The sequence below is a fragment of the Trachurus trachurus genome, assembly GCF_905171665.1.
Source record: "Trachurus trachurus genome assembly, chromosome: 12".
Classification (NCBI taxonomy): domain Eukaryota; kingdom Metazoa; phylum Chordata; class Actinopteri; order Carangiformes; family Carangidae; genus Trachurus; species Trachurus trachurus.
In genome coordinates, this window is record NC_139908.1 from 16638526 (window position 1) to 16652615 (window position 14090).

General features: G+C 42.5%; 1 protein-coding gene across 3 annotated transcripts in view; it reads right to left on the reverse strand.

The window, feature by feature from the left end:
- strbp (spermatid perinuclear RNA binding protein) overlaps positions 1-14090 on the reverse strand; it is an 80444-nt gene that overhangs the window by 20110 nt on the left and 46244 nt on the right. For all 3 annotated transcript variants that reach the window (XM_083983221.1, XM_083983222.1, XM_083983223.1), the window contains 3 exons: positions 11507-11687; positions 2129-2391; positions 932-1100 (listed from right to left, as the gene is read on the reverse strand). In XM_083983221.1, the coding sequence (XP_083839347.1) occupies positions 932-1100; positions 2129-2391; positions 11507-11509 (435 nt within the window). In that variant the 5' untranslated portion in view covers positions 11510-11687. The remainder of the gene's footprint in view (positions 1-931; positions 1101-2128; positions 2392-11506; positions 11688-14090) is intronic.

Here is a 14090-nt window from a genome sequence, read left to right on the forward strand (position 1 = left end):
TTATTCATCTAAGTCAATGTAGTGTCCTCCTAAGTGGTGTTTGATGAGGCGGCTGATGAGAAAATCACAATCTACAAACACTGGGGCCGAGACATGAGATCACCTCACTGCCCACACACTCACACACACACACACATACTTTTCTTTCCTGTCTGTCTCCCTCTCACATCACTTCACTGCTAAAAGAAATGAGCACAAAGGCTGAATTTATTCTAGAGGAAATTTCTGCACTAGTCGGCCAGTTTAGGGAGTTACGGCTCCTAACTATTTCCCCTCCAAACTGATCTTTTCAGGTTCACCTGGCTGCTGCTATATATCAAAATTATTTATGGGATTTGTGAGAAATCTAATCCGCAAAAGCTTAAGAATGTGGAATAAAGTTTAATCCCTGAATCTAATGCATTACGAGCAAATAAATGCAAAACTCAGAAATCTGTTTAAAAAATAAAAAAAAGAACGAAAAAGAAAAGATGAAAAATATGTCCTGCATGTTTGGGCCTGGATTTCTCTGTGTGCTCTCTCTGTGTACTGTTGGTATTTGGTATCTTGTGTGTCTGTATGAATGTCAGGAGCTCCACTTCTGTGCCATGACTTGTTAATGAGGAAACATGACACTGAGGTAGTGATGAGAGTATTAATCACATATGACTCATACATAGAATAACACTTTCGACTTATCACTTGGTGGCATTGCTGCCTCTCCACCACTCATACCAGAAATCACAACGCTACACAACACTCAACACTGAGAAAAAACACTTTTTTTGCATTTAATATGATGTCAGAGGCCAAGATGCATTCATGTGTGTTTGTCAGCAGCAAGTTTGTGACCGAGAGTATTAGAGAAAAACAAAAGATAGAGAAGGGAAGGCAGCATTTCGTGCCTGAACGCACGTGTTGGTCTGTGTTTTTTAGTGTCTGCGTCTCTCACCTCTATCTGTGTGGGTAAATTGTGACAGACAGTGTCCAGCAGTGTCTGTGTAGGTTTGTCTCTGCACATCAGCACCAGCTCCAGGTCCATGTCGCCTTTGATCAGGAGGCCTTTGGCAACCAAGCCGATCCTCATCACTCCACACAGCACACCACCACTGCTGGGCTCCCTGTGTTTAAAAGGACAAGAAACCATATGTAACATGGTTTTTTATACGTCTATAAGGACGTAAACATTTCAGTTTAAAGTTGGAAAATACACTCTTGGCTCTCTGGGGATTCATGGAATAGTATAAACAGCCAAAAGCAAAACACTTCAAATAAGTCACATTAATATCACTCCTACTTCACACTCAATCCTAATTACAATTTTGTGACACATCCAATTAATCAAATTTCTCTGCAGGCAAAATAATTTGCCAACTTCTTTGAAAACAATATTTCAACATAAATCAATATTTGTATTTCTAAGAGATTAATATACAAGGTGCCAGTTAACAATGCAAAATAAGATCTGACAATGTAATACAAGAATTAAATGAGAAGTAGTGAACCCTTAAAGATTCATGAAGATATCTGACCATGGAAACTGTGCCCAGACACTGTCAAGTGGTTAAGTTCATTTCCTCTGCAGCCAAAAATGATTCTGCTTCTTGGGACTGAGTCCTCGCAGAGCTTTCTCAGGGCTTTTTGTACACAGACCACACACATTATGAGATGGAAAACACCACACTAATATGTCTTAGCACTATAACTATGAGTCACTTGTACAGTAAATTAAACAACAAGCAGTTCATTGACAATTAAATCAATAGTCATTTAATCATTTGATCTGATTTAGCTCACAAACAAGTGTGTTGTGAGCTTCTCAGAAAGATGTTTTATAACTGGATGCAATTAAATGAGCAGCTCAACATTTTGGGAAATCCGCTAATTCAGTTTCCCCTGACAGATGAGATGAAGACTCCTGTGGTTTCCTAGCAACGTCAAGTTGATGACAGCTCCCCACAAAACAACAGTTTGGCAGATAAAACTCCATAAATCCCATACATTTAGAAAAACTGCAGTACTTAGAAACTGGATGTAACTTTCTTGGTCACATCACATTTCTCACATTTTCTCAGATAAATAATTAATCTATTCATTAAAAAATATATTCTGTATGAGGTGATATGAGACTGATTCTACCCTACTGTACCTGTAGCTGTCACTGGATTCCTCGGTCTCAGTGCGGGCCTCATCTCCGGGGTCGTCCTCCTCTGTCCTGTCTGCTGGTTGGCCATCGACCTGGCTGTGGGCGTCACTGCTGCTCCGATCCAGCCAATCAGAGACGTGTTTGAGGGCGCACTCGACAGTGGACACCAGCGTCTGAACTGCCTCCAGCTCTTGAGAGGAAGGGTAAATGGTGGAGTGCTTCGCCATGACGTGGCGGTCATCGTTACTGAAGGATCGGAAGGACCTCTGAAAGGAGAGGGAGAATGAGAGATGACATTTCGTGTATTCTGATTAAAAACTGACTGGGGAGGGGTGGTGTTTAGCTCAGTTGGTAGAGCACCCGCCCCATGTGTTGAGGCTATAGTCCTCACTGCAGGCGGCCCTGGTTCAAATCCCGCGCCGAGCGGCCCTATCCTGCATGTCATTCCCCCCGCTCTGCCTCCCATTTCCTGTCTCTCTCAACTATCCTGTCCATTAAAGGTGAAAAAGCCCCCCCCCCCCCCCCCCCCAAAAAAAAAAAAAAAAAAATATATATATATATATATATATAAACTGGGGGACTGGGAACATGAAGATGAATGCACACCTGTACAAAAACACACACATGCGGTATCTTTGTCTGCAGCAACAGCACTACTGCAGAGCGACTTTCAAAAAACAGATTGAGATCTGATTCATCAAATCAGGCTTTGATTTCTCTCTCTCACACACACCCACACAAAAAACAACAACAGCAACACATACACACACAGACATTTGTACAACAAGGTGGCACCCTGCCACTTCCTGTCCCACGAAGCGTGTATACAAACGGCTTTTTGTGTGTGCAGGAGTGTGAGTTGCTTCCATGCAGACAGAACATGTATCTCTTTTAGCGGAAAGGAAATCAATTCGTAACTCAGGGACAGCTCCCATTTAATGGCACTGACCCTGACACGCATGCACAGACACTGACACACACACACGCACACACAGACACACACAGCTATCAGAAATTAATCTGACCATCCTCTCCACCTGTGCTAATTCAATCAGACATTCTGGCCTGGGGAATTCATGTCAGGGCTTCAGTCTTTCTCATTTGCTCCGTCCTGCTCTCTGGGTGGTTCGAGAGGGAAAGCCGTGGAAAAGAGGAGATCAGGTGGGAGTCAATCAGAGAGCGGTAAACGACAGAAAATAGAGGGAGCACGGAGACAAGAAGAAAGAGAATAGAAGACAGCTGAAGAGGGCAGCGGGAACAGAGCAGAATCTTTAAAAGACGTGGGGTTGTGGGAGGGGGATGAATTCAAAGATGAATGTGAAAATGAAGAGATGAAGCAGAGGAGCAGGTGTAACAGAAGCTTTTCTGATTTGCACTCTGCAGTTAGTACCACCCAGATGGGCCCCTGAGCTTTAGCGCATCCACAGTAAAAAAAAACAAAAAAAAACACCTTTTAATCTGTATGTTAGCCTTACTGTAGCATTTCAGAGGTTGGTTGATTATGTAGTTTCATGCTAAATGGAAAGACTTTCTGTTACAGATTAATTCAACATCTGACCATTAAGTATTAACTTACATAATTCAAATAAAACCAAAATTAAAGGGTATGAAAGTGGTATAGAGAGCAGATGAGGGGGTAACTTAAGAGTGCATTATAACAACACAATTAATGTTAATTCTTTGGCGCAGCAGCTGTGTGACAGTGACAGAAATACTCCTACAACAGATAATTAATACATCACAGCAGTTGTCAGAACACTTCATTTTATATTAATTAAGGCTCGCGGCAACTCCACTTCAGTTTTCATCCTCTTTCACCATCTGCAGGACTTTTGTGTCGCTGTGTGTACACAAAAATCATATCAACCAGAGTTTTGAGGTCACTGTGGTTTCGGCTTTTTCGTCTTCAACTTTTCTCTTTTTGTTTTTCTTCCTATCACTTTCTCTCTAGCCCCTACTACTTCCTCCTTTTTGTTTTACAAAAATGAGACTGTTATATCTGAGAAAAACAATTAAGATTACAAGCTACTGTTCGCGCCATCGCTTGGTAACCTCAATCTGAGGGATGGGGTCCTTTTTTAATCATTAGGGGTTATCTCACTGCGCCGGGGAGCCTGAGGTCCATAACCCAGTTCAACATGAGCGGGTCGCTCTCAACAAGCTGCAAAGTAGACCTGCTTATCTCTGAAACACACATTTCCTTTTATTCGCTACACACATACACACACATCTAGTCAAAGAGAAACGCACACCAGGCGTGATAACCAATGCACACACATCGACACAAACAGTAGAGAGATGACCTTTCCACCGTAGTATGGATAGTGTGGCTTGAGCGCTACTATCAATCTACTTGAAATCCAAGGACCACCTACACACACACACACACACACACACACACACACACACACACACACACACACACACACACACACACACACACACACACACACACACACACACACACACACACACACACACACACACACACACACACACACATATATGTACACACTCTGACACACACACTTCATCTTTTTCCTAATTGAACTGGTGACATTCTCTTTCACCAGAGTGAGTAAGATAAAGCCATTAACAGAATGGAGGACAGGCACAGCACAATAACTGCAGCCTCACTGTCCATGTAGCTCAGTGTGTGGAGTAGTGTGGCACAAACATCTGGCAGGGTCGAAATGTGAATTTAGATACCTGCAATTTAGAACATGCAAGTCTAAAAAAAATCGATGCAATCCTGTTTTTCTTTACAACATCAGGTCTTATTTGTGCATGTGACAGAAAAATCAATACTTTGGTCCAACTTGAAATGCTGTTTTCAATGGTTCTTCATTAGCGTTATGAGGCATCTGTCAGAAACATTGAGCCTCCTTCCTCCAGAGCTGCGACATGTGCTACACTACAGGACCAATACATGTCTATATGGATCTAATGGAACTACTGCAGAAAGGATTACTCGTTTGACTGATTAATAAAGACGGGGAAATAGGAGGATTTCCTACTTTTCTCCAGTGGGATTCAAACAGCACTAAGGACAACAGTTGATTTTTCTAGTTCTAAGTTCTATCACTAATAGAAAATGACTGATCAACGATGAAAAGATATCCTAGTGAATAATACGGGGAAAAACATTTTTTTGAGCTCTGAATCATTTCTATTGTCTTCTATTTTTTACTTCTTCTCTTTACAGAGGAAATACTGTATTACATTTTGGCTTAAGTGAAAAGCACAGTATAAAAAAAAGGTGATAACTGTGTAGCTGTGAGTGTGTGTACCAAGACAAGGCAAGGCAAGGAATCTTTATATAGCGCATTACATACCAAGGGGCAACTCAATGTGCTGTACATAAAGACAAAACATTTAACAGTAAAAACTACAGTAGAAACGGAAAAAGAACAGCATAAAACAGCATAAAAACACACATTTTTTAAAAAATAAAAATAACTCAGAGTAGTAAACATTAAACATACAATTAAAAGCAAGAGAAAAAAAAGAATAAAGTACAAGAAAAAAACCTGAGTCAGTAGATCTCAGAGCCCTACTGGTTTTATACTCTACTAACATGTCATTCATGTATTCTGGACCTAAACCATTCAGTGATTTGTAAACCAGTAGCAGAACTTTAAAATCTATTCTGTATCTGACTGGGAGCCAATGTAAAGACTTAACAACTGGGGTGATATGATCTTATCTCTTTGTTCTGGTTAAAACTCAAACTTTTGACTTGCTCTAAACACTGACACAATGACTCTATGGACATTTATGTCTATGTGCATGTGTGTATGAGGCACGGCAGTGTGTGTCTTTTACACTCGCGCACCTACTCAGAGCAGTGTTTAACAGACCAACAGTCACAGATTTTATGAGCCGTCGCTAATGGGAGCCTCCGCAGCCATAAACCTCACAGCGAGGAGAGTCGTCTGTGTATCTACATGTGTGTTTGTCGGTGCTACTCGACCACGGGGGAGTCGCTGCCTGGCTGCTCTGATCACCATGTAAATCAGGGCAGTTAAGGAGGACTCAGTGACAGGAATCGACCCCCTCAGGCCAGCCTAGCTGCTCAGATAACGCTGCAGACATTTTGACAAGTAACGCGATGAGGAAGCTACAGTAGCCAAGATAGGAACAGATGCAGGATTTCACGGATTCACACTGATTTGAGAGGGAGGTTGAGTGACGTGTCAGGAAGTGGTTATCAGTTTTAATTCTGCGAGTGCTCTGTGCTGGAGCTCTTCAAGTTGGCCTCTCATCCCCTCTTCATCTTGATTATTGCTATCAGAGCTGTGGCGCAAAGATCTGGTATGTCTGTTGTCAATGAGGAGCTTACACCACATAAAACACACACTCAATCTGTTAGAGACCACTGTGGTTGTCCTTGAGTCTGCCCCGACCTCCACACAACCTGGAGGTCAATCGCCCAATATGGTCCCCAGTCCAAGAATCCATGTGTGAGGGTGATAGCAACGTAAATCATAAATGATGTTAAGCCACAAAGGATCTCTATCCAGACGTCTGGAACAGCCCCAGTGTCACTGACATAAAATTAGACTGCTGTGTCTCATTTCAGCGCAGTGACCTAATGCTGGTCCTCGGAAGTTAAAATGAAGATCAGATGTCTTGTCAGGACAAAATTAATACTAAATTCAACACATGATATGGTGTAATGCTGTAAAAACTGAACATGCAAACATTGGTGCAGGAAGACAAACCGATTTTTGTTTAGAGGTAAAATTAAGTAAGAAATATCTTTAAAAATTTTATTAATCCCAGGGTTTGTTTAAAACCTGCCTGGATGTGTCATCGCTGTTGAGTAACAAGATAATAATGACATCACTGGCTAACCTGTTTTTTTCCAAACCAAAAAGTTATCAATACCAGTTTCCTACTTAAAGCAGAAGTAAGCGGAATGTTTGTGTTAATATAAGTCTTAAATAGTTATATCTTCCGACGGCAATCACTTACATAGAGTGTTTGGTCTGAAACACGGGTCTGTCAGTCACTCTGCTCTGCTGTAAGCCGAGGAGAAAACTTTCCTTGTATCCTACAACCTTTATCCAATGAGGAGAGAGAACGGCATAAAGGGGCGGTCCTCTCTGTGTGTGCAGCCAAGGGATGCGCGTGAATGTGGTGACGTAGGGACGAGGGCGGGGACTGCTAACTCCATCGGCTGACAGGAAGTTACCCAAAACGACCGGATCGCTTACTTCTGCTTTAATGTTCAGTCTCCCCTTATCCCACCAAAGCACATCCTGTGTAATGCCTTATTATACTGTTCTGGTCATGTGGTAATGACTTTCCAGGATATGTATAAAATTATTATGTAACTATCTAAGATAAACATTATTTTAGCACACTGTGTAATGGAAACCTGGACACACACCTACGTCTTGGCGTGGCAGTCTTCCATCCAGGTCAGACAGTCTATTTTCACAGTTTGAGCATGAATTTAACATCCAGCTCCAAAGAAAAAGAATCCACTAAAGCTCAGACAGCCTACACAAATGATAACTTTATGAAAAGCCAAAATATAATAAAATATATAAAATCAGTGTGAAGGAAGCAAAAAAAGAAAACAGTTGCCTGAGATTCCTCACACCAACCAAGAAATCAGAACCAGACGTGCACATATTTATTTATGAAATCCCAGCTGTTCTGAAAGCCGCTGGCACACACCATGCACCATGCGTGCCTTGTCTATACAGTATACCTTCATATGCCATTGTTGCATAGTGCTTTTAGACCACACACTTACCAATTACACTCCATTTCACGGTCCAGTGATGCCCACCGGCTGGCAGGCCTATGTTACATAACCACATTACACAGCATTTACAAGTCGCTGTGTACTGAGCTAACGTGCACACACACCAACACAAAACAACTCCACAGGAAAAATCCAACAAATTTACTAATGTTCACCCTAAACATGAAAATTATGAATGACACAGACACACAAAACCCTTACAATCAATTACACACAGTCTAGCAGAGACACTCATTACTTCCATCACTTCCATCCATCACCATTACTCTGTCCCTAATGCCCTGCAGTAAAACCATTTCGGTTCGGGGTGCCGTGGTTAGACGACGTGCACCCTGTCAGTGGTGGCTCCTTCACTTAAGCAGCAGCAGCATCCAATGACTTTCCTCTCCATCGCCGCCTGTCTCTTTCAGGCTCTTCCTGTCTCATCCTGTCTCTCTGTGGCCATCTGCTATAAATTACATGACCCAATGCCAAGGACAAGACTCGCTGGAACAGTATCAGCTGTGATAGGATGGACACTCTACACGCGTGTCTTTGCTGGAGACGTGTTTCTTTTCACAGAAAATCTATTATCTGTTATTTTTAGAGCATCATTTATGAGCATTGTACTTGGATGTGTGTGTGCTTATAGGCAGAGCTCCTCAGGATGTGATTGTGTGCTCTTACTTTTAATAAGTCAGGAGCCTAAAGTCTGCGCTGAGTGCTTAGATAACACACACACACACATACAAGGTCTTGTGAAGAGAGAATGAGAGATGAGGATGCAGAGAAAAGCCTCTGAAGGTAAACAAGGATAAAGGATAACAAGGGTGAGAAATCAGCAGAAGGGAGATGAAGAAAAGGATGATTTTAATATTTCCAGCCCGCAGCAGAAGAAACACTGCAACGACCCTCATAGTGAAACTGCGCCAACACCCAGAAAAACAAATCATCACCTGTAAATACCGGGGAAAACCATTTTAGAAGTGATATTTGAGACGAATGTCACGCATCTTTAGACCAACATGAAACCGAGAGGAATTGAAGGAGAAACGAAATTTCACCCCACCACCACCACCACCACCACCACCAAAAAAGAAGAAACATGACAAAACAGGCAAGGAGTGATGGGAGCAAGCAACACTGGGGAAAAAAACACTACTCAGTGCTGTCTCTGTAACATCCAGCAGCCTAGGGGAGATTGCATTAAAAATTCATCCTGTGATTTATCTGCACTCTGCTTGGCAGGTCGGCCCGGCCACAATCCTCTATCCTCTTTTATTGTGCTCTCTCTCTTTCTCACTGTCTTTCAGGTTTCCACGCACGCACGCACGCACGCACGCACGCACGCTTACACACACACGCAATTCTGGGATGCACATACATCACGGCTGCATGATCTGGCAGCAAAACAACAACCAGGCCAGACCTCTCTACTACTGTCCTGATAAACACGAGATAAAGAAGCGAAACATGGAAAATCTAGAGTGGTATATATACAGAGCATGTCATCATCCTCTGGGATGACATACATCTAAGGTCTTCTTTCATCAGTCAGTCTTATAATGCAGCCTTTCCCAAACTACAGCTCCCACACTAGAGATTTTTATTTATCTGTGTCCTTTGCTCCCGGTAATGTGTTGCTGTGGTTTTACAGGTTTATTGCCTGCCTGTAAAATATTATGACTGGACTGCTAAGAGCACATGAGCTGACACGGCACTGTTTCTGGACATTCTATTACAGCACTGATACAGGCTTGGTCTAAATGAGAGAGAATACCGGAGCACAATAAAATCAACATAAAATGATGTCATGTGGAAGAGGTGAGAAATGTTCCACACTGAAATATGTCATCCTGTTTTGACAAACACTTTTAAAACCTTGCAGATGTTTTTTAGTTTTTAAGCAGTTTAGTTATGTTTATTAATTGCACCAAGACTGCAGCAGTATTTCATCCTCACCACAGTATGAGATGTGGAACTAAAACCAAAAATATTGTTAACATTTCCCACAGTGTCCCGCAGAAACAAAGGAGTGAGCTAATATTGACATGTACAGACGAACTGAATGGCAAAGCCAGACAGATACAAAAATATTCAACCCAGGCTGTATTATGTGTGCATCTGTCGGTGCATGAAGATGCAGCCGTAGACAGTGGGGATGTGTATTCATTAAATGCAGAAAGCTCAGTGGAAAGTCAATAAAGAAGCTGTTTGGTGTTTATGCGGTTTGCGCGGTGACACCCTTGCCAAGGTCACCCACAGTATTTGCTGCATCACCATAACTCAAGACTAATCACAGTACTGTGTAATCTGAAGACACACACACACACACACACACACACACACACACACACACACACACACACACACACACACACACACACACACACACACACACACACACACACACACACACACACACACACACACACACACACACACACGCACGCACTAGTCTCATTAGCCTTGGTTATTTATGAGCTCAACCATGTACCCACTTCTGCAATGTCCAACCTCAGCACCTTCGGCAGCGTCTTGTTTTCTTTCAATCTCTCTCACTCATTCATTTTTCTCCTCCCCGCCCTCCTTCCTCTCCTTCCCTCCCTCCATTCTTCCATCCTCCCCTACAACCCACTTCCACTCTCTTCCTCTTTGTGCTCATTTTTCCCTCCTTCTTCCTCTTGTTCTACTTTTTAATAATTCATCTTCTGCTCTGCTCTACCCCCCCTGAGGGGAAAAGCTCCCACTGTCACAGGCCAAGACCATTAATCAATCCCTTGTCTCTCTCCTCCTCTCTACTTCTACCTCTCGCAGCTCTTAACCTCCCTTCCCTTCTCTCCTCCGTTCTTTTCACTCTCTACTTTTTTTCTCGCTTCCCGTATCCACTTTTCATCTCCAGTGTTTCTGTTCATCATTTATGTTTTTGTGGTCTTATCTGCCCTGCTCCTTTTGATCTTCAGAGCCGGCCTCCCCGCCCCCTAAACAACAGTCCTTTTTTTTAATTTGCATCTTCTTCCTCACATAACATGCCGCTTGTGCTTAGCCAAGCCTCATTTATTCCCATTTATACACCCATTCACTGTTAATGATTAGACCAATGAACCACAGATGAATACAGGTAGGATGTTACACATTAATTCCAATCACAAGTTGTCCTCAAACAGGAATAAAAACAGCTAGAAAACCTAATGAACGAGCTCTAGTAATTAAACTAATTGCTCATTTTACCCACTCTCTTAATCACCGCTCTTCTTCCCTTCAACCTCATCCTCCATGCCCTTCATTCTGTTTCCTCTCATTGTTCTTCCTCTTCTTCATGTTCACCATCTCTGTCTTCTCCTTCTCCTCTTTCCTCAGTGATAACGTACAGCTCTCATCTCCTGTCGTCTCCCCAAAACACAGAGCGACACAGTCCTGTCTGCAGCAGCTCTTATCAGGTATCTACCTCTCTCTTTTCCGACGCACACACTTTGTTGTCATGTCTAGAGCCAGTTATCAGATTGAACTCTTACGCTCCTCAGTCTACAGGCCGTTTCCTCATCCTATTGTGGATGATCCGTGCGCGTAACCCCTATACGCACATTCCACACAGCAGCGCCAAAGGAAAGAGAGCGTATTACCATGCCTGCGGGAGGAGTGGTGGCACGTTTCCTTCCTTCTGACGCCCGCTTGCTGGAGTTTGCCGGGCGCGTGGTGGAGCGCGGAAGCGAGGTTAGCGGTCAGGATGTTGCTGTCACGCCGTTTCCCTTCTTCATGTGCTCTTCTGTCACTCCAGCCACCACTCAATGAGAGGTTGTACTTCTACAGGGATGGAGAAGCAGAGAGGAGAAGAGGAGGAGAGGAGTAGGAGGAGGAGGAGGAGGAGGAGGAGGAGGAGGAGAAGAGGATGAAAGGTTAATCAGTGCCTCAACAACTACAGGAGGAAATGTCAAGGGAAAATTGCAGAGCTGCTTCCGCTGAAACGTAGATTTCATAAATAACTGGATTAATAATGTGACCAAATACTTTAAAAACAAAGAGAAAATAGGAAAAGCAGGAGCACGATCATCATCTAATCAGCATCAACGACATCACACCCAACCTGCAGCACCCAGCACCACCATGATTTCCCCCCCAGTAACACCCGACTCTCTCTCTCTCACATGGCTTTCTCAGCAGGGGTGCAGTCACTGTCCTTGAGCAAAAGATCTGACAGAGTGGCTGATCCACCAATGGGAGATAGACATGTGGACACACACACAGTAGAATGCACACATTCATTCATTTTTCATGAGCTGGCGGGGGTCAGAGGGAGGGGGATGTAATACAAACACCTACTTGTTTTCATACACTGAGTTACACACTTAAGCCTTACACACCCTACTCCATTTACACACACGCACGCACACAAACTAGTTGTCAGACTACAGGTGAACTATTCTTTTTGTTTTTATCGGGATGAAGACATACAGGAACATATTAGACAAGTATGGCGGCAATTTCTTCTATACTATAAAATACAATAATCATGAGTGTAATGGAGAATGTTACTGCAGTGAAAACAATGTGGCTTCAAGTGTGTCCATACCTTGAATGCAAATGGCATTTCCAACCACTTTATCAAACTCGCTTAAATAATGACTAAGATTTCTGCATTACTCTTAAACACAGTGTTGTTTTTCAGATTCACCTCAGGATGAACAGTAGAGGGAGGAGGGGGAAAGTAGAGAGAAAAAGGGGCTGACAAAACTCAGAGATGGACTTAAAATTACAATGTGCAGAGCCCAGAGAGAGCTGGACCATTGTGCTACAGAGTGCTCTTTCCAATACAGTGCATGACAGTAATGGTTTTTCTGGCATTTATTCCCTTCAAAGTACAAAAAAAATGTTGACAGTAAAGTAATGTTGAAAAAAAGATGCAGAGGCTTTAAAGAAACCCAGAATACACGAAACAATAAACTGATAAATAAGTTACAAAGAGTTTACTTTTGTAAGAAGTATAAGAAATGTATAACTTCTACCTTTAGTTCGTCTTTGGGCTCTGGCTGTACAGCAAAGTAAACATCTGGTGTTGCTATGAAAACACAGGGCAGTTTTATCAGTTCATAACGAGCCGAGATGATGCACAGCGCTCCTATTCACAACATGAAATGTCAACAGTATCACCACTGACAGTACACAGACACATTTGGTCACACTCAGACCAGAGCAATGACATTTATAGAGCTGTTTATGTGTGTATGTGTGTGTGTGTTCACACAGGAGTGTAAATGCTGATGTGTCAAAGGGTTCAAGCAGGTGTAAGAAAATATGTGAGCGTGTGTGTGTGTTTCAATTTCATTTAAATTGTGACAAAACATTTTCAACCTGATTTTTTTTACCCCCATGATGACGGTGAAATGATGGTGAGATGAAAACAGAACGACAACAAAAATGTTTTTCCTTGGAGAAACAGGGATGAATATGAGATTTGAGAATGAAAAAAACATTAAAAAAAAAAAAAGTGAATGCATGATGAAAATAACAAGGCTTCATAGAAAAACAATGGCTGGTGTTTGGACCCACTTCCTTTTTTAGTGCTGCAGAATGAAGGAATCTCAACTCACGGCAGTTTGCTGAAACTAGATTAACATGCTCAGACTTGATCTTCACTTAAAATACTTCAAATGTTTACAAAGTTCTGTTGCTTAATCTAATCACGACAAAGTTGCAGTTACTGAACGTAGTTCAACTTTTTGTGTCATGACTTAAACTGCCCAAAGCAGCACTATAGTGTGAGGGGCTCATTAGTGGATTTGATTATGCAGGTGCTGCACTGATGTGGGGAACAATGGAGCGATCCATTCGTAGGGCACGATTCAAGATTAAATCAGAGGCCGTTGAACTTTGTAGAACTTTCACTGCCAGTTAGTTTCCCTTTATTTACACTCTAGTCTACACACTGCTGATAAATAATAATGTCTCTAATGTGTAGAGTATCTCATCATCACCCTGAGATGATGCACACCCATGGCTCTTTCTGGAGTCTGTCAGGAGACACACAAGATAAACACATGTGGCTCTTGGTGTCTCTTGGAGTAGACCTGCTGGGGGATTAAACTGTGGTGATTCCGAAAGCCTCTCGGTGGAGGCTCGGTGGGATGGAGGGAGAACAAGAACAAGACGGAGGGAGAGGACAGAGGGAGAGATGCTGCGAGTAGTTAGAGAAACAATGGGGAAAAATGG